Source organism: Centroberyx gerrardi, chromosome 4, assembly GCF_048128805.1.
Source record: "Centroberyx gerrardi isolate f3 chromosome 4, fCenGer3.hap1.cur.20231027, whole genome shotgun sequence".
Taxonomy (NCBI): Eukaryota; Metazoa; Chordata; class Actinopteri; order Beryciformes; family Berycidae; genus Centroberyx; species Centroberyx gerrardi.
In genome coordinates, this window is record NC_136000.1 from 11,412,944 (window position 1) to 11,430,711 (window position 17,768).

Below are 17,768 nucleotides of genomic sequence, written 5' to 3' on the forward strand. Positions count from 1 at the left end.
TTTTGTATTCTGTACTTGTTTTGTTATTCGTGATGACAGCTGCTCTGATTTGTGCATATTGTGTGTTTTGGTCATTTTCAGCCTTTGTATCCCTTTGTGCGCCTCCCATAACATAAAAATTATATTTATTTTAGTGTTCATTTAGTTATTTATCATGAATTTCAGACACGTTTAATTTGCTGTGATATATGATATGTATAGTCCAAGTGTATGAATCGACACTTTGGTACAAGACGCCTCACATGAACCATCCATATGACTGTAGGCCTACAGGCGACGTGGGGGCCGGTTCTTATAGTTAATCATCTGCAGCAACTTCCGTTTTGGCTGCTTTCTCCAGCAGAGCTGTCGCGCGCCTCCATAGAGCCACCGCTGTCTTCTCATCTGGACCATTAACAGGACAAGTCGCTCTTTTTATCAGGAAAAAGCAAAAGTATGTACCGAACATGAATAGCGTATTCAAGTATCTGTAGTTTTGTTATTCTTGTCACACGTTTTTGTCTGGGACCTTTTTTTGGCTCATCAAATAAGTATCATGATGAGGAAGGAAATTCTGACTAATGAAATTAAATGATGACTAATGAAATGATGAAAAATAATTCGCAAAAATGTTGATTTTTTTGGTAATATATTGTTCATATGTGCGCTACAGTAGTCGTCTTGAAATCGCCTTCTACAGCTTAGCCTATTGCAGACTTATAATAAAGCCATTTAGATTATAGCATTAAGACACGTATTTGCGGCTTTATCAACAAAAAAGCCTCATAGATTTAAAAATCCTGCCACCATCACTACGCATAGCCTGCCTGCTATCCTCAGCTATATTATCCACGCACCTCGCTGTTGATGAAATGTCTGACTTCTCCACTAACACTAACACGGTCTCTGTTCAAGTTCAAGGCTATCTTATCTTTCTTGGACACCTTTCAACCGTTTGTTATTCTCAAGCCCGTGCTGTCAGTCACAAAAAGTCTCCAGAAATAAGCGACAGAGGCTATTATACCTTATGGTAGGCTATTTTAATTGAATGATTAGTCAAGTAGTAACGTCTGTTCAGAAATTCATAATTAAGTGTCATGAAAACTATTCATTAATACCTCCTGTGACCTTGCCGGCTAAGCCTCCGCATTAACCGCTCATGTCTTTATCCATACGCTTGGAGCGCACGTTGCTTTCTCTTGGTAATCTTGGTTTCCCATACACTTTCACTGGAAATGTATCTCCGGTGTCTCGTGCATCCTCCGGGGGCGATGCACTGCAAAAGAGACGACTGTTTTGTTTTGTTTTTAGATATTTTGGCTCAGATAACGTCAGGATTGGTACATTCAGGTTTGCAATACATCATGACTTGTATTGTAATCTTGTAAAGCACTTCACAATGTCATGAGTACAATGTAATCTAGTTGGCACTGTCCCTTTCAAGTATAAATCCCTTGCAGAGACAACAGTTGGAGATGTAATGTGCTACAGTATGTAAACAATGCCCAAATGTATGATATATAGGTGAATATTGAATTTTGAATGAATTTTGCATTGAATGAGCATTGAATCATACATAATTCAGATGTTATTTCTGCAAATTTTTATTTGATAATGACAAGATAGCAGCTGTGCATTACATTGATATTATATCAGAAAGAGAGAATTGTCTAACATTGTCTAACAATTTATACACTATATCTTTCAGCAAGTATAATAATACTTTATTTATATGGCACTTTTCAAAACAAATATTACAAAGTGCTTCACACAAACAGATCAAAACAAAAGATGTATCATCATCAAGCAATGTGAAGATAAAACATAAAACCTTAGTCATGCCAAATTCATTGGATAAAATGTCAGATAAAACAAGTTTACATTAAAATAATTACAAATACAAGAGATTAGAGTGATTATAAAAGGGCCTTCTGATAAAAATACATTTTCAGAAGTGTTTTAAAGGAAGACACTATTTTTATTTGATACTGACAATATAGTAGCTGTAACATACTGTCATGCATTACATTGCTCTTATATCAGAGAAAGAGACTTGCACATCATCTAACCATAATTTATACATTATATCCTTCAGCAAATATGATAGCAGTCGTTTCATATTGTTTTTCTAATGACAATAAAGTGCTATCTCATCTTATCTTATCTCATCTTGACACCCCATTGGGCACAAGGTTAATGTTCATGTGGGGTGCAGGTGCAGCAGATGGAGGCAGCGTTAAAGGATTACAGTAACTCCTTTAACAGTCTGCAGGCAGTCAGTCAAGTTCGGCATCCGATTAGAGCGTCCCGTCCTCCATTTGGGCAGGAGGGAGGAGGGAGAGGAGCGGAGCCGTGTGTCTGAGTCACATGCGCTCTGTGCTGCCGCTGCAGCTGACGGGATACCTGCCTCGGCCGACTGGACTGCACAGCAGCGTCTGAGTCCGGGAGGTGTTGTGGATGCAGGGGGGTACTGAACTCTGTGGACACACGCACCTTAGATACCGTTTCAGCTTGCCATGCTGATTACATGGTGGTATTTATACTTCGCAGCTCGGAGCATCGCCAAACAATGCAAGTATTCTGTTGCTGTTTCTGTGTCTGGCCGAGTGTCTTTTCAGGGTGAAGCCTGCAGAGGGATAATGTCTGGCACCCGCCTCATTCACTGTGGGTTTTTTTGTTTTTTTTTCTTCCTGTGCGGATGCAATGGATCTAGGTGGCAGAGAGAAGTCATGCTTCCATTAGGGCTAGTGAATTAAATGTCAGGCTTAATTTGTAATCCCTCTACACTCTAAATGACTAGAAGAGGCTGTGTCCTGAATGCAGTATTTATGAAGTTTGCCTTTGATTATTCAGCCTGCAGACTGGATGCAGCACCGTTTGTCCTCGTTCTGTCTGTGAGTTATTGGTCACTCGTCTAAGACCGACATTTTGTCTGACCAGGTACGCTCTTCTCTCCCTCCCTCCCTCCCTCCCTCCCTCCCTCCCTCCCTTCTCCTCTTCCCTCTTCCCTTTTTCACTCTCCAGCACTGAGAATGGCCTCAATTCTGCAGAAGCTGATCACCCCGCTGTTCAGCGGCCCCGCTGAGCCCCCCAGGAACAAGGTGACGGTGGTGGGTGTGGGCCAGGTCGGCATGGCCTGCGCCATCAGCATCCTGCTCAGGGTAAGAGCCGCACCGTTTCTGCCCCTGCTCAGATTACCTGCCCGCTCCCTGGTGTCACAGGAGGGGTAATACCCAGGATCTCTGCCAGACTGACACCGGATTACTGATCTCTTGTCTTATTACTGTCCTTGTTACAGTGCTGTGACAATGTCAGGAAAATGTCAGCTGTCACCAACTACAGTCACCTGCTACTACAGCAGTTCAGCAGCAGTAGTTGTAGTAATAGTAGAAGGATTACCTTATTGATCCCACAAATAAGAAATCCCTTTATCACTGAAACAACATACAGAAGAGGGCAGAATCAGGACGCTGCTTGCACAGGCGGAACAGAATATATCAGTTCTATACAGAAACATTCAGTACAAAATGATCAGTGCTAGTGGGAAGCCGCACTAAAACAAAGGTCAGGTACAGGTCTAATGTTTTTACTCCAAAGCCTCATTGCACTAGGAACAAACAACCGCTGTAGCGTTTCTATAGACCTTATTTCAAGTGTTGCTCGAGTCCCATGTCAGTCTCAAGTCTTGAGGCACAAGTCTCAAGTCAAGTCCCAAGTCTAAATGTGGATTACAAAGTCAGGTCCAAGTCAAGTCCATGTCATTAATATCAAGTTCCAAGTCTAAATGTAGAACACCAAGTCAAGTCAGGACAAATCAAGAGTCCAGTATCAATTTAATATCTTAAAGAAAACAAAATATCTAGGACCTGTCAATGCAGTATGGTTTTAATAGGATAAAAAAAACTTGGTAAGAGCATCATGAGTTTGATTTCTGTAATCAATTTCAACTTCAATGAATTCAATCATTCCGTACAAATTCAGAATTTAAATTAGTAATAAGTTGTCTGGTGGAACAAATCTCATAACTTTCAATCTAAGTAACACAAGATCTTTTATCAAGACTTTAGAAACCTTTTCAAGTCATCAAACTAGAAGTACAAGTCATGTGACTCAAGTCTCCACCTCTGCTGTTAACCCACTGCAGAAACAACTATTTTGTTGAATTAGTGTGTTGTGAAGTGAACCAGTATTGTCCTGGATGACCTGAATCCCCCTGGTGTGTGTGTGTGTGTGTGTGTGTGTGTGTGTGTGTGTGTGTGTGTGTGTGTGTGTGTGTGTGTGTGTGTGTGTGTGTGTGTGTGTGTGCAGGAGCTGGCTGACGAGCTTGCCCTGGTGGACGTGATGGAGGACAAGCTGAAAGGAGAGATGATGGACCTGCAGCATGGCAGCCTCTTCCTCAAAACCTCCAAGATAGTCGCAGACAAAGGCAAGTTTATAACTCTGAAACGCCTAGAAAATGTGGAACTCATATATCAGTTACAATATAGATAAACACAGACACAGGTATTTGCAGAGTACAGCTAACTGGCAAGCATCATTACCAGTCTTTCTTTGTGTCTAGGTCACGATTCTTACCATTTTCTAGTCTGTTGACAGTGGACAAAAAAACACAAACTATGCTCAAGTTTGATTCTCTGATCATCTAAAGATGCGTGGTTTGGATGGAAATCAGTAAGCGAGGACCGAATGTGTGTTTTCCCTCACTTAGCTCTCCTTCTCCTTCTGTATCTGTTGCCTGGTCAGCCATGCAGACCGCTTCACTCCTCTTTCTCCCCTGTCAGACTACTCCGTTACAGCCAACTCCCGCATTGTGGTGGTGACAGCCGGAGTCCGTCAGCAGGAGGGGGAGAGCCGGCTGAACCTGGTCCAGAGAAACGTCAACATCTTCAAGCACATCGTCCCCCAGATCGTCAGATACAGCCCCAACTGCATCATCATCGTGGTTTCCAACCCAGGTACTGTTTAACACACACTGACTGTACATCTGTTTACAGTAGTGCTGAAACGATTAGTTGACAGTAAATTAATCGTTTATCAAAATTAGAATCGATAATCGTTTTAGTCATTTATCAAGTAAAAATGCCAAATATTTGATGGCTACAGCTTCAAAAATCCTAAGATTTGCTTTCTTTTCTCTGTTTCATATCATTATAAAATGGATACTTTGGGGTTTTTCTGGCAATTTTAAGACATCACTTTGGGTTCTGGTAACTTGTGATGGGCATTTGTCATTATTTTTGACATTTTATAGTTAGTTGCAGTTCTACTTTACAGACACACACATTTTATACAGACGTTCTTCTTTCTCTCTTTCCCCTCTCTCACTCTCACTCACACACACACACACACACACACACACACCTCTTGATCTTGTAACCTGAGACTGTCTTTCCCTTCAACAGTTGACGTACTGACTTACGTGACCTGGAAACTGAGCGGCCTTCCCAAGCACCGCGTCATCGGCAGCGGCACCAACCTGGACTCCGCCCGCTTCCGCTTCCTGATGGCCGACAAACTGGGAATCCACTCCAGCAGCTTCAACGGCTGGATCCTGGGAGAACATGGAGACACCAGCGGTGAGGATTTGTGTGTGTGTGTGTGTGTGTGTGTGTGTGTGTGTGTGTGTGTGTGACCACATCTCTGAGTGTCCCTATGTTAATGATGAGTGATTGCATTGACTGTGTGAAGTCTACGGAGGCAGAGGGTGATGATGTCATCGTGTGTTTCAGTGCCTGTGTGGAGTGGAACTAACGTAGCTGGAGTCAACCTGCAGACATTAAACCCGGACATCGGCACTGACAGTGACGATGAGAACTGGAAGGAGGCGCACAAGATGGTGGTGGACAGGTAGGCTGGTCTTCACTTGTTCTGCTGTGCATTTGCTTGCTTTCAGGTGATGGTACAAGTTTAAAAAAAAAAATGATGAATGAGTTTTGAGGTGTGATATTTTTATAAGTCTCTTGGGGTTTTTTGTGTCTCAGCTGCAAAAATCCAAGTAATTTGTTCCTCTTCTTTCTTTTTGATCGTTGTATTTTATCAGTTCAGTTTTTGTCACTTCACTTCTATGCTTTATCACTGTTCAGACGAATAAATCAAAGCATGAAGCGGTCCAGAAGCTGTCTCCACAGCTCAAACCTGGATAGTTTTTGATACAGTGTCTTAAAGTGTGTCCCTGTGTGTCTCAGTGCCTATGAGGTGATCAAGCTGAAGGGCTACACCAACTGGGCCATTGGACTGAGTGTCGCCGACCTGACAGAGAGCCTCATCAGGAACATGAACAGGATTCATCCCGTCTCCACCATGGTGAAGGTGAGGACTCTTTTTATTTTACACATACAGACAGAAACTCACTGCATCCTTCAAATATGCACACACACTATCACACACAGACTGCACCTTTTCCATTAAAAGCCATGTTTTGTTGGCTGTTATCTAAAGTAGTTTTCTAACATGCACTTTGGTACCAAGCACTTCAGGGGTACTTTAGTACCACAAGTGCATGCATTTTTAGCAGATATACTCAGTATTTTTGTTGTTGTTCAAAGAGATTTTTGCCAGCAGAGTTTGTATTTGAAGTATGAAAATTTGAATTTGTCATACTCATATTGAACCGCTGAATTAATCAAATTAACCTGTAAGGCACAATTTGAAATTGAATACAAATTGAATGTGATTTGAACTATTATTTCAAATTTGGTTTTCCCCAATTTAAATTTAGTTTGAGTCACACCTCTAGGCACAAGGGACTTTTGTGCGCTGAGTGATGACTGGAAGAATTTGAGTGTCGAATTTGAACAAATTAATTAAGAAAGCCTTACCAATTCAAATATTGAATTAATTTATTCAACAAATCCATCTGTTTTAATTCACCAAGTTCAATATGGGCATGATAAATTAAAATTTATACAACTGAAATTCAGTCTCTGCTGGCACTGATGTCTTTCCATACACGTGTCCTAATGTAGACAATGCAGTTGATGTTGATGCTGATGTTGATGTTGATGTGGATGTGGATGTGGATGTTGATGTTGATGTTGATGTTGATGTGGATGTGGATGTGGATGTTGATGTTGATGTTGATGTTGATGTTGATGTTGATGTTGATGTGGATGTTGATGTGGATGTTGATGTTGATGTTGATGTTGATGTTGATGTGGATGTTGATGTGGATGTTGATGTTGATGTTGATGTTGATGTTGATGTGGATGTTGATGTTGATGTGGATGTTGATGTGGATGTTGATGTTGATGTTGATGTTGATGTTGATGTTGATGTGGATGTTGATGTTGATGTTGATGTGGATGTTGATTGGCAGGGCATGCATGGCATCAGTGAGGAGGTGTACCTCAGTCTGCCCTGCGTGCTGAACAGCGGGGGCGTGGCCAGCGTGGTCAACATGACGCTGACAGAGGACGAGGTGGCCCAGCTGCAGGCCAGCGCCAGCACACTGTGGGACATCCAGAGGGACCTGAAGGACATCTAACTGAACAGCAGGGGGCGACATAGCTGCCCATCACCTTATTACTCTGCAGTCCCAAAATACCAGACAGCTCCCACCGCACACTCCTTCACCCGCTGCCCTCTGTAGATCCCCAGGCGTACGGGGTTTGTATCCCATGAGTCTTAGCTAGGTGTCAGGGTCCGCACTCGGCTGCTCGCTGGAGAGGAGACTAAAATGTGAGTCAACTGAGTGAAATCAAACGTTTCACTCATTTGTCTTTGACTGTGTTGCAGTATGGGACGATGTGTCACTCATGTTGCTTTGATGTGAAATAAATCAAGTTTGTTGGTGCTTGAACTGGGAGTGCATGTGTGCATTATTCAGTGTTTCCAGGGGTGGAAAGAATATGGATAGAATGTCCTACTCAAGTAGAAGTACTGTTACTTTGCTCATATTTTACTTAAATAGAAGTAAAGGAACTGGTGTAAACATCTACTTCAGTAAAAGTAAAAAGTAGCTCATTTAAAATGTACTCAGAGTGAAAGTTACTGAGTTACTTTTTAGAAAAGAGAACTTTGTTAGATGTGATCTTTTCCATGTGATTCTAAAAGAATGAGAGGACAGAGTTCAAACTAGATTCTTTTAATTTGAAAATTTAGAAATTACAAAATAAAGTGCACAAACAAAGTAAAGGCAGATTAGTCTTCTCACTGTGAATGGCTCCACAACTGGCCAATTTAGGATTGTCCAGTTTCTGTTGCTGATGGTGAGACACAAAATCTGTACTCTAATGGATGTGATTTAAAATGTACAATACTTAAGTAAAAACATACACAAAAACGCTACTCAATAACAGCAAATGTAATTAGTTACTTCCACCCTTAGTGTTATCTAATGAATGAAGTGGTGCATTAATTTAGCATGATCAGCCTTTGTGTCTTGAACTTCAGTGGGTGCAGGGGAACTTAACCTTACCGTGTTTTACTGGTGACCAGTGATATAAACAGGTGGGTAAAGTATTGTGTGACCTCCCGCTGTTGATGATCATAAGGAAAACAGCTACCAAAATGAAGTACAATTGTATTTATTATTAGTATTAGTATGATGCATTTATGTCAGCCCTAAAAATCTGGGTAAACCCTATTCTGCAAATAAAAAGATCAAATAAACTAAACTGAAATGAGTTTAAAACCCCTTGCCGCCTGAGTATGCCCTTAAATTTCCTCTTAAGTAGCTTCAAAGTTAGAAAAGAAACATTTTTCCATACTGTATGACAATATCACATACATATTCTGTATCTGCTCTTTGCAAAGCTTCATTGAAGCTATAGCTGCTTGTACTGAGTGAAATATTCAAACCAAAGGTGCCATTTTTTTTATGGTTGCACCATTACATCAAATGAGGAAAAAAAACTAGATATGTGTGTACCATTTTATACACATTTCCCTGTAATTCAGCATGACATATTTGGTATCTTTGGAAACCTTGGGACCTTGACTAGAATTTAAAATAAAGTTCTGTGAGTTTGAACAAAGCTTGGCTGCAAGACACGTGTTTGTCCCACATGCAGGACCGGCGGGATGGAAGCGGCTGTGGGTTTGCCCTCCTCTCCACCCCGGCTGTGACCTTAGTTTGACACAAACATGGTTGGTGGAGGCTGCCATTCCTGATCAGAGTGATGAGGCCACCTCGCCCCGTGACCCAAGCAGACGCTGTGATGATGTATGACTGAATGGTGTTCAGCATGGTGTTAATTATGGTGTGGTGTGAATGAGTTACTTGTTGCCTGGAGCCAGCGTGGATTTTTTTTTCCGAATCAGTGCAGGGAATTCCCTCTGCTGCAAGGTAACTTCAGGAACAAGTACATCCAAAGACTTCAATCCAGCAATACATTTAAGATAGGATTCAAATTTATTTTATGTATTATTTTACAGCTCACAGTGTGTCCGTGACCTCTGGGAATCATACTGTATACATTGGCTGGAAAACAGGTTCACAGTCACAAATAATTCAAATTCAACCCTCGTTCATTCTGGTAATGCAGATAACCTGGATTGTCTCCGCCTGAAACACACAACAGATGGATAATCTGTTATCATAGTTGTTCAGAGAGCGGTCAGGCAGAGCAGGAGTGTTAATTTAGTGCTTTACCTTCTTCCATAGCTTGCCGCAGAAGCTCCAGAAGAATGGATGCAGCCAGAGACATTCCCAGTCCGTCACTGCTCCGACTGTGTGTCACTGACCAGAGGGAGGCACAGAAAAAACACTTTAGAAACTTGGTCACAAAAAGGAAATTGCAATGAAATACTAAACAGATACAAAGGCATGCCATAAAAAGTTACCTGAATACAAAACTATACAGCTTAAAGGTATATGCATGTGCAGAGTTTTACTGCCTCATTCTCAAGATGAATGCCTAAATCTATAATCCTTGTTTTTGGGTTGGTGGGGTGAAAGCAGTTTACCCAGCTTTCTATTGGTAGAATAGAGTTTACTCAATCTCACTCTTTTTAGGGTGACATAAATCTTTGAGATAAATTCATAGTATATATCAGAGGAATTAGTATGAAACTGATAAGTTAAATGAGGATAGGGGCTTTCAAGGGGGAAAAAATCATAAATAAATTTGTATAAAATTGTTTTTTTTTTTTTTTGTATTAGTGGTTGTTTGTCTAATAATGAGACTGGAGTTGATAGTTCACCCATATTTTTTATTCACCACTACATCACTCATTGGACTCACCTAAATGTAAAGTGTCCCCCTCCTCTCTGCCGGCGCGCTCTAATACTGAACGGTGTCGCTCTGCAACAGATTAATACAATCACATCATCCCACTCCTACACCGAATTTCACCAAATTAATTTCTTTATTTTTATTTTTATTTTATATAAAGTGCAGTTCAAAATTAGCCAATTCTGTACAGTTTTAATTAACACTATAAAGCAGGTATGATATGATGGATATGATAAGAAAAAAAATATACAGGCAATACAGAATTATTCTTACGTGCGCCTTTAAGGTATAAGATGGCCTGGGGAGTCCAGTTTTTCCACTGAAGAGGGGTGAAGAAAATGTCTGAACTTAATATCTGATATTAACATTTTTATATACTCCATATTAGATATTAATAGATAGATAGATAGATAGATAAATAGATAGATAGATAGATATGATTTTTACAACTTTCGCCCACCTGTGGCGCACTCCAAGAATGGGAAACCAATGTCACTAAAAGCAACGTGACTGTCAGAGCCATCGCTGAGCTCTGCAATAACATATTTATTTTCATTAAATAATAACATCAATAACAAGAAGAAGAAGCAGAAGAAACAGAAGAAGAAGCAAACAATTTAGCCTACATTTAATTTATGATACACTTTTTCATAAATCAAATGACTTAATACTTTATATTCAACTCCCTCTGAAAAGTATGAATGTTTCCAGACTTACACTTCTCAGATAAACATTTTAAAGTTTCCGACAAGTGCAAAGCTGCTAAAACTGATCAAAACACCGTTAATTTAACTTACTTTCATTTCCTGAGCCCTCCTCCTCCAGACAGTTTGTTTGGTTTATTAGTTTGTTCTGGTCTTAATGAGGCTTCGGTTGTTTCCTCCTCCTCTGCTGCTGCTACTAGATATAAAAAATCAAACAGCCTTATTATACAGGCTCACAGATGAGGATGATGATGCTGGGAGACACCTCATGCGTAATATTTCAGTTTGCCAGAGTGAGAGGTGCTGTTAAAACTGTCATTGCACATCCGTCACATCAATTAAAACACACACACACACACACATCATATGAAACAGATTCAAACTTTTAAGAGGAAGACTCTCACATGCACCTGAGCCATTTACAGTAGTGAGTTTTCACAGGGTTGCCTAGTGACGACACAGGTGAACTTTTATGAATGAGGCTGATGTGATGACAGCATGTGTGTGTGCGTGTGTGTGTGTGTGTGTGTGTGTGTGTGTGCGCGCGTGTGTCCTCGCTGCAGCAGCTCCAGGACTCATAACCTGAGGCTTGGCTACTGGAGGAAAAAGTGTAGTTTAAAAGTGATGTATCTGAAGGAATGCATTAAAAATGTTTTCCATAACAAGCTGCAAATGATATTCCAACAGTTTTGGTGCAAGACTTTAAATGTTCATGCAGATATTGCGTTGTTTTACTCCCATATAGAGTCTAGGAGGGATTCATTTGCATATATATATATATGTAAAATACCACATGTACAGCCTGGAGGCCGATTGTGTGAACTGACAGTTTTGGGGTTTTTCTCCTTATTCAGTTGTGACTAGAATATGCCTCCTTATCCCCAGAAAATGATAAGCACTTTGGGGATAAGGACACTCTTAGCACTCTGCCGCCTTTTGCATCTTTTATAATTGATTGGAAATGCAGCTCTCTATCAGCATAATATCATAGATTAGGAGGGAAGACAGACTTTCCTCTCTTATTTCTGGCAACAGGTCACAGTTGTGCAAACTCAACTTTCTTGAATGCTGAAATCCGTCTGTATGATCCTTTAAAGTAAATCTGAAATGCATGATCTCTGAAGCGAAAATATGTTGACAACACAAATTTAAAAAAAAAAAAAACACACACACTTTATTTCAAGTATGCATTTACAAAAGTTACACAGAGTAAAACATCTCTCTGACAAGCCTCTTAATATATTTAAATAGAAAGTGACTGCGGTGAGAGCAGCGTCGTCTGAGCTGCAGATGCGTCTAGAGCCCGTCTGTTGTGTTCAGGTTCGCCCGGCCTCGGTCAGGTGGAGCACAAGCTGCGGCGTTTTTAACAACTGTACAAAAATTTCAGTAACACTTCATTGAAGAACCTAAAAATACTCTCAGTGACCGTTCAGGCACACAACATAGAGGAAAGGCTGCCGAGGCGTCCAGATAATCCAGTGGTTGGTCCCAGCGCGTCCATTATCAGTTGGTAACGAGTGGCAATGATACAAAAAAGGGAGGCCTGCTTCCAGCCTTCAAAATAAAAGTCCCTTAGTAACAATGTCCAATGGCAGCGAGATATAAAGCCATTTCCTTCTGACAGAGGAAACGTCATGATGTCAGTCGAGTGTCCAAAGGAAAACGTCTTTCCTTTGTGTCGAAAGATGTTTGGATTCACAGTTGTGACTTTTTTGCTATGGGGAGGCGATGACCAGAAGGGAAAAAGTCACTATTAGAAGCAATCATAAATACTGAGATTTCTCCTCCAAACAAACGACAGCCTGTTGTTATACCATATTGTTGCTCTCGCCAACTTTGTCCACCAACTGGAAGAGAACAAGAGAGTAAGACATGGTTACACATGAGCTACAAACACACCGTTAAAGCTTAGAGGGAGAACAGAGGCAGGAAATACAACAGGAGAAATGTGTGTAGATGCTTTTTATCATTAGGTCCCTTTAAAGTCACAATGAAATGGCATTTTGAGAGCATCTTGCCTTCGTAATTTAACATATTTCCAGGTGAAACAGGATGGTGGGGTGGGGCAGAACGTGTGGAGAGGTCAATCAAGACGGGACAGCAGTGTCCGTTTGGGAGAGAAACGCAGTTTGTTCAAAAATCTGTGAAAATATTACTGGTTGGAAATTGTATGTATGCTTACTGGTATGTGATTGCCTGATATTGAGACTGAGTGGCCATTTCCTTTTCAACTTCATTATTTAAGTCTTTATAATATATGACAGATTTATCATCTATTTTTCTTGACAGATTAAGGTGTGACTTGCAGGAAATTAAAGCCAAGTTATTCCTTCTGTATAAAGAAAATGGTTCACTGATATCTGGTTTAAACCTAAATTAAGGACGTACTGTCAAATCAACAAAGCTCATAGTACAGATGGTCGACTACACTGCACACCTACAGTATAGTGAACTACATGGGGACAAACTGCTGTGATAACTGACGCTGGACACTGACAGTCTTCACAAGCTCTTCACACTCACAGAGGCTTTACAGAGACAACTGACACACAATGTCACATCAGCCATGAAGTGGGGAATCCCAGACGGCTTCATGATGCACAGTGCAGCTCTGTTCAGTACAACAGAGTCTCTGTTCTGAGGCGAGACGAGCGGCTCGTCCAACAGAGAGCAAGACTGAGGAGGCACCGGAGAGCACAGGACAGGAAAAGATTAGGAAAAGTCATCATTTACATTTCAGTGTGAGACTTCCCGTCATTTCCAAATGTGTTAAAATCCGGGCAGCCTGGTGGCTCGGCAGTCTAACAGGCGCACCATCTGTGCAACATCCTGGGTCCCTTTCTCTCTCTCAATCTTTCCTGTCTCTCTCAATTTTGAACTATCTAATAAATGGCAAACTGTTGAAATGCTGCAATAACAAATGTGAGACAGTGTGTGGGAATTTTTTCCAAACCCTGTCTATATGGATTTTTTGTAGGGCCGGGCAACATGGCTGAAATCAATATCACGATAATAGGATTTTTTTCGTTATCAATATATATATATAGTATATATCGAGGGCTTGGAGCCAAAGGGACGTAAGTGCGTTATAGTAGATTTTACAGGAGAGCCAAAACAAATTTTGATTAAACTTGGATCAGCTGCCGTTACCACATACTAAGCACAATATTTTTACTTTTTGTGTTATCAGATTGAGCATTACTATAAAAACAATACTGCTACAGTTTAAGTTGAATTATATTTGTTAACTTTTTTAGAAATGGCAAAAGAGTGAAATACGCCTTTTTGGCACAAACATTGTCCCAATACAGCCATGCAGAATATGGGCGTATGTAAGTAAACAATTGTAAAACACATTCATTTTAATACAAATCTAACATTTACACTTCAATCAATACTGAAATATAAAACAAGATCAGAATGAATATCTTTATGTTTAAGTAATGCTCAGCTACTTTCACCAAGGCCTTTAAAATTGTAGGCTACATTGAACATAATCAAATTGATTGATACATTTTTTTCTGTTAAAAACTTTTAATAAACCTTTTTAATAAACCTCTGTAGACATAAGAAACTACTTTTGATTCTAAACTACCACTTTTTTTTTCTTTTGCTAGTATAATACATTTTTGTAAGTCCTTATTGACGTGTCCTGGGACACATTCAAAGACCTGTAAAGCTCCTCATAACACTGAGGGATAACTTCAGCTACCAGCAGTCTTACTACCAGAGCTCATCTTGACCAGTTCACACTCCTAACATTATAAAATAACATTTTGCATCTATAGGCCTAAGTATTTCATGGGAATATTAACATATTTACATTCATCTAATATTGACCTAGAATATTAATTAGGATATGAATAGGATACTAAAAATGATGTGATCATGCTGCCATGCTAGCATTACTTACGTCAGCATGCATTTTGAGCTGACCTAAGTGCTGTTAGAATCCTCTACCCACAATGCTTGTTCAGTGTCAAAAGTGGGGTTTTGCTTGGTCTTACGCCCTTTTGGCAGCAAACAAAACCCTACTTTTACTGTTACGGCTTTCAGTTTTTGTTTAATTAAAACTTATGGGTCATGATTTCAGTTGTGTCCTTTTGGCACTGAAAAGATCTCACTGAGACCTTTCAATTGATATATAATACTCATATTCACCCAAAATCACACTTACGCCCCTTTGGCTCCAAGCCCTCGATATATATATCACGATATGGCTTATCTATGCAAAATCACATGTTAAATAATCAAATTGATGTACATCGCTCTGAACTGCGTAGTAATGTTAGGTGTGATGTCACATTTCAATTTTCAAATAATATTCCTTAAAAGATAAGAGTATTTTAGTTTTTAAATCAAATTTGCTTGTCATAATCAATTTAGATGACAGAATTGTGTATCACAATGTCAAAATATCTTCATATCATCACAATATGATTCCACTGAAAGACAAACGATAATATTAAAGCCCAGCTCTACTCCTATGAACCAATTACCAATAATCACGTGAGCCGAGGACCGATAACATGTCCTCAAGCTCTGACACCAACTATATCCCAAAGTTTGATGGTGAAAGCAAGTTTTCACACTTTTACTTAGAGATGGGCAATATGGTTGAAGTCAATATCATGATAATCATAAGGATCAATATCGATATATATCATGATGTGGCTTATGTATGCAAAATCACATTAAATAATCAAATCAATGTTCATCCCATTTAATCGAATGGTAATGTTAGGTGTGATTTTCAAGTACAATTCCTTAACATGTTTCATACCTCATTTGATCAGAGTGTTTAAATAAAATGTGCTTGTTATCTTCAATTCAGAAGACAGAATTTTGTCACGATATCCCAGTATGTTCATATCATCACGATATTATTCCACTGTTCCACATAAGATGATAATAATGAACTATCCGCCCAGCCCTACTTTTACTGCAGTCAAAGAGGTGAATGATTACTGTAGTGATGCGAGTGCTGTAATGGAAAGTGCAACCCAAACTATCTGAAGGGACGGTCAGTGTCTGTGGTTCACTGCTCATCCTGATACTCACACTGCTGATCCCTGGTAAGTTGAGCAACGACCCGAGAACAGGAACCCGCCTGATGAAGCCTATCGCCACTGGGAAAAACCCCCTGTTAAAAAAAGCAAAAACAGAGAACAAGATGAGACCAAAAACCCCCACTAATCCAGGATATAAAACTGAAACAGCCTTTTACTTCTGAACTGAACTGACCTGAATAAGAGGAAGAAACCGTAGATCTCCAGGACGACGCCGATGATTGGCCAGCCAATCAGAACCACGAACACGCCTCCCAGGAAGAAGCTGGTGGCTTTTACTTTGTGTTTCTGGAAGAAGAACCTGAACGTGCGCTCCAGGCCGATGACGAACGACAGACCTGCCACAAACAGAATCTACACACAAAAGACAGACACACAAATAAACGTTTTTGCGATAAGAAACAACATGGCAGTCTGATCCAAGGCGGTGATAGTAAAGGAAGAATTTAAAGTTCCTGAGATCAGATATGGGGGTCGGCGGGATCGTAGATCAACTCACATTTCCAATGGCAAGAAGAGCTTTATCGAAAAACAGCATCATCCCAAAGAAGAGGAAAAACACCCCGAAGCCCGTCAGCCCCATGCCAATTTCTGCAGATTTGAAAAAAAGAAAAAGGAAAGGAGTTATTTTTCTTGCCATGTAGCTGCATTAACAAAGTCATACAGTTATTTTAAGAAGAAACTTTATTAATAATAATAATAATAATAATAATAATAAGTAATTTTGGATCAAATGGGGGTTATATGAACATAAACAAACAACAATTTTAAAGAAGATATTAAGAAGGATGGATGAAAGTATGAAAAAGGCATGGATTACAGCATTAGGAGGCAAAGTAGCAGCAGCAGTCTTAGTAGAAATTACTGTGACCATAAAAGAATGAGAAATATGAGTAGAATGGCATATGTGTATTTTTTTTATTATTATTATTATAACAAATGAAAGTAATGTGACTATGTGAAGAAAACAATATGTGAAAAATCCCTTTAAATTACAGGAAATAACTAGTAATATAATAGCAAGTAATATCCAAGTAAAATAGATGTAATAACTATAGTTATAGCATTAGAATGACGGGCAATTACTGAGTAATATACAAGTACAAAAAAGGTGCTTTTACCAGTATTGTATTGTATTGTATTGTATTGTATTGTATTGTATTGTATTGTAATAGATAAGTGGCACTATCACACACTTTTGAAAACTTAGAAAGGTGCTGGAGGCGAAGGATAAACTAGTTCAAAAAGGTAGAAACACACTGTCTCTATTATCTTCCACAGAGGGGAGGGACATTCATTACAGAGTGACTACACCTGTGCAGAAACAATCTGTGTTTCTTCATTTTTATTCATTTTTCATCTATTTTACTTGGATATTACTTATTTTTCCTAGTCATTACTGCGTAATTAACAGCCTGTAATTTAAAGGGTTACCAAATCTTGCTATGTTGCTCTAGGATATTCTTCATATCAGTTTTACACAGTGACCTACTATCTTCCCAACATGCTAAAATAAACGATGAGAAAAACAGTGCTGGTTAGCTGGGCCCGCCACCAAAAACAACTAACCCCATTCATTCAGCAAAGCTAAACTGGGTTACATAGCAACATTATCACTTTGTTACAGACGAAGAACAAATGCGGAAATGCACAAACGGCTCTTACTTTGTGAATCCGTGAGAGAAATCATTTTGGCAGTATTGCAGGACTTGGCAAATCACGCAAAACTCTTCTTAATATTCAACAAAGTTGTTGTTTGGCGTTAACTAAATTGTTGATAGCAGCAGTAGAGGCGAAGAAGCTAGTAGCGGCTTTTCGCCACGTCTTCCGGAACCACGCAC

At 39.7% G+C, this 17,768-nt stretch overlaps 2 protein-coding genes across 2 annotated transcripts; one reads left to right on the plus strand and one right to left on the minus strand.

The window, feature by feature from the left end:
- The first annotated feature begins 300 nt into the window (after window positions 1-300).
- On the plus strand, window positions 301-7,777 carry ldhbb (lactate dehydrogenase Bb). Its single transcript, XM_071897458.2, has 8 exons — window positions 301-433; window positions 3,004-3,140; window positions 4,288-4,405; window positions 4,761-4,934; window positions 5,382-5,555; window positions 5,709-5,826; window positions 6,165-6,288; window positions 7,295-7,777. The coding sequence occupies exons 2-8, from the start codon at window positions 3,012-3,014 to the stop codon at window positions 7,460-7,462; spliced, it is 1,005 nt and encodes a 334-aa protein (XP_071753559.1). The 5' UTR covers window positions 301-433; window positions 3,004-3,011; the 3' UTR covers window positions 7,463-7,777.
- A 4,234-nt stretch (window positions 7,778-12,011) lies between these two features.
- On the minus strand, window positions 12,012-17,752 carry golt1bb (golgi transport 1Bb). Its single transcript, XM_071897460.2, has 5 exons — window positions 17,593-17,752; window positions 16,427-16,518; window positions 16,103-16,281; window positions 15,920-16,001; window positions 12,012-12,705 (listed from the first exon to the last, which is right to left on the minus strand). Exons 1-5 carry the CDS (start codon window positions 17,615-17,617, stop codon window positions 12,667-12,669), a joined length of 417 nt encoding a protein of 138 aa, XP_071753561.1. The 5' UTR covers window positions 17,618-17,752; the 3' UTR covers window positions 12,012-12,666.
- Window positions 17,753-17,768: the final 16 nt, after the last annotated feature.

What these genes read in the sequence shown, in the direction of transcription:
- ldhbb (XM_071897458.2), top strand. Translation starts at nt 3,012, where the DNA reads ATGGCCTCAATTCTGCAGAAGCTGATCACCCCGCTGTTCAGCGGCCCC. An exon ending in CCATCAGCATCCTGCTCAGG is followed by an intron (nt 3,141 to 4,287) that starts GTAAGAGCCGCA and finishes GTGTGTGTGCAG; the next exon opens with GAGCTGGCTGACGAGCTTGC. An exon ending in CCGTCTCCACCATGGTGAAG is followed by an intron (nt 6,289 to 7,294) that starts GTGAGGACTCTT and finishes GTTGATTGGCAG; the next exon opens with GGCATGCATGGCATCAGTGA.
- golt1bb (XM_071897460.2), bottom strand. Translation starts at nt 17,617, where the DNA reads ATGATTTCTCTCACGGATTCACAAA. An exon ending in TTCTCTCACGGATTCACAAA is followed by an intron (nt 16,519 to 17,592) that starts GTAAGAGCCGTT and finishes TCAAATCTGCAG; the next exon opens with AAATTGGCATGGGGCTGACG. An exon ending in ACTTACCAGGGATCAGCAGT is followed by an intron (nt 12,706 to 15,919) that starts GTGAGTATCAGG and finishes GTTCTCTTCCAG; the next exon opens with TTGGTGGACAAAGTTGGCGA.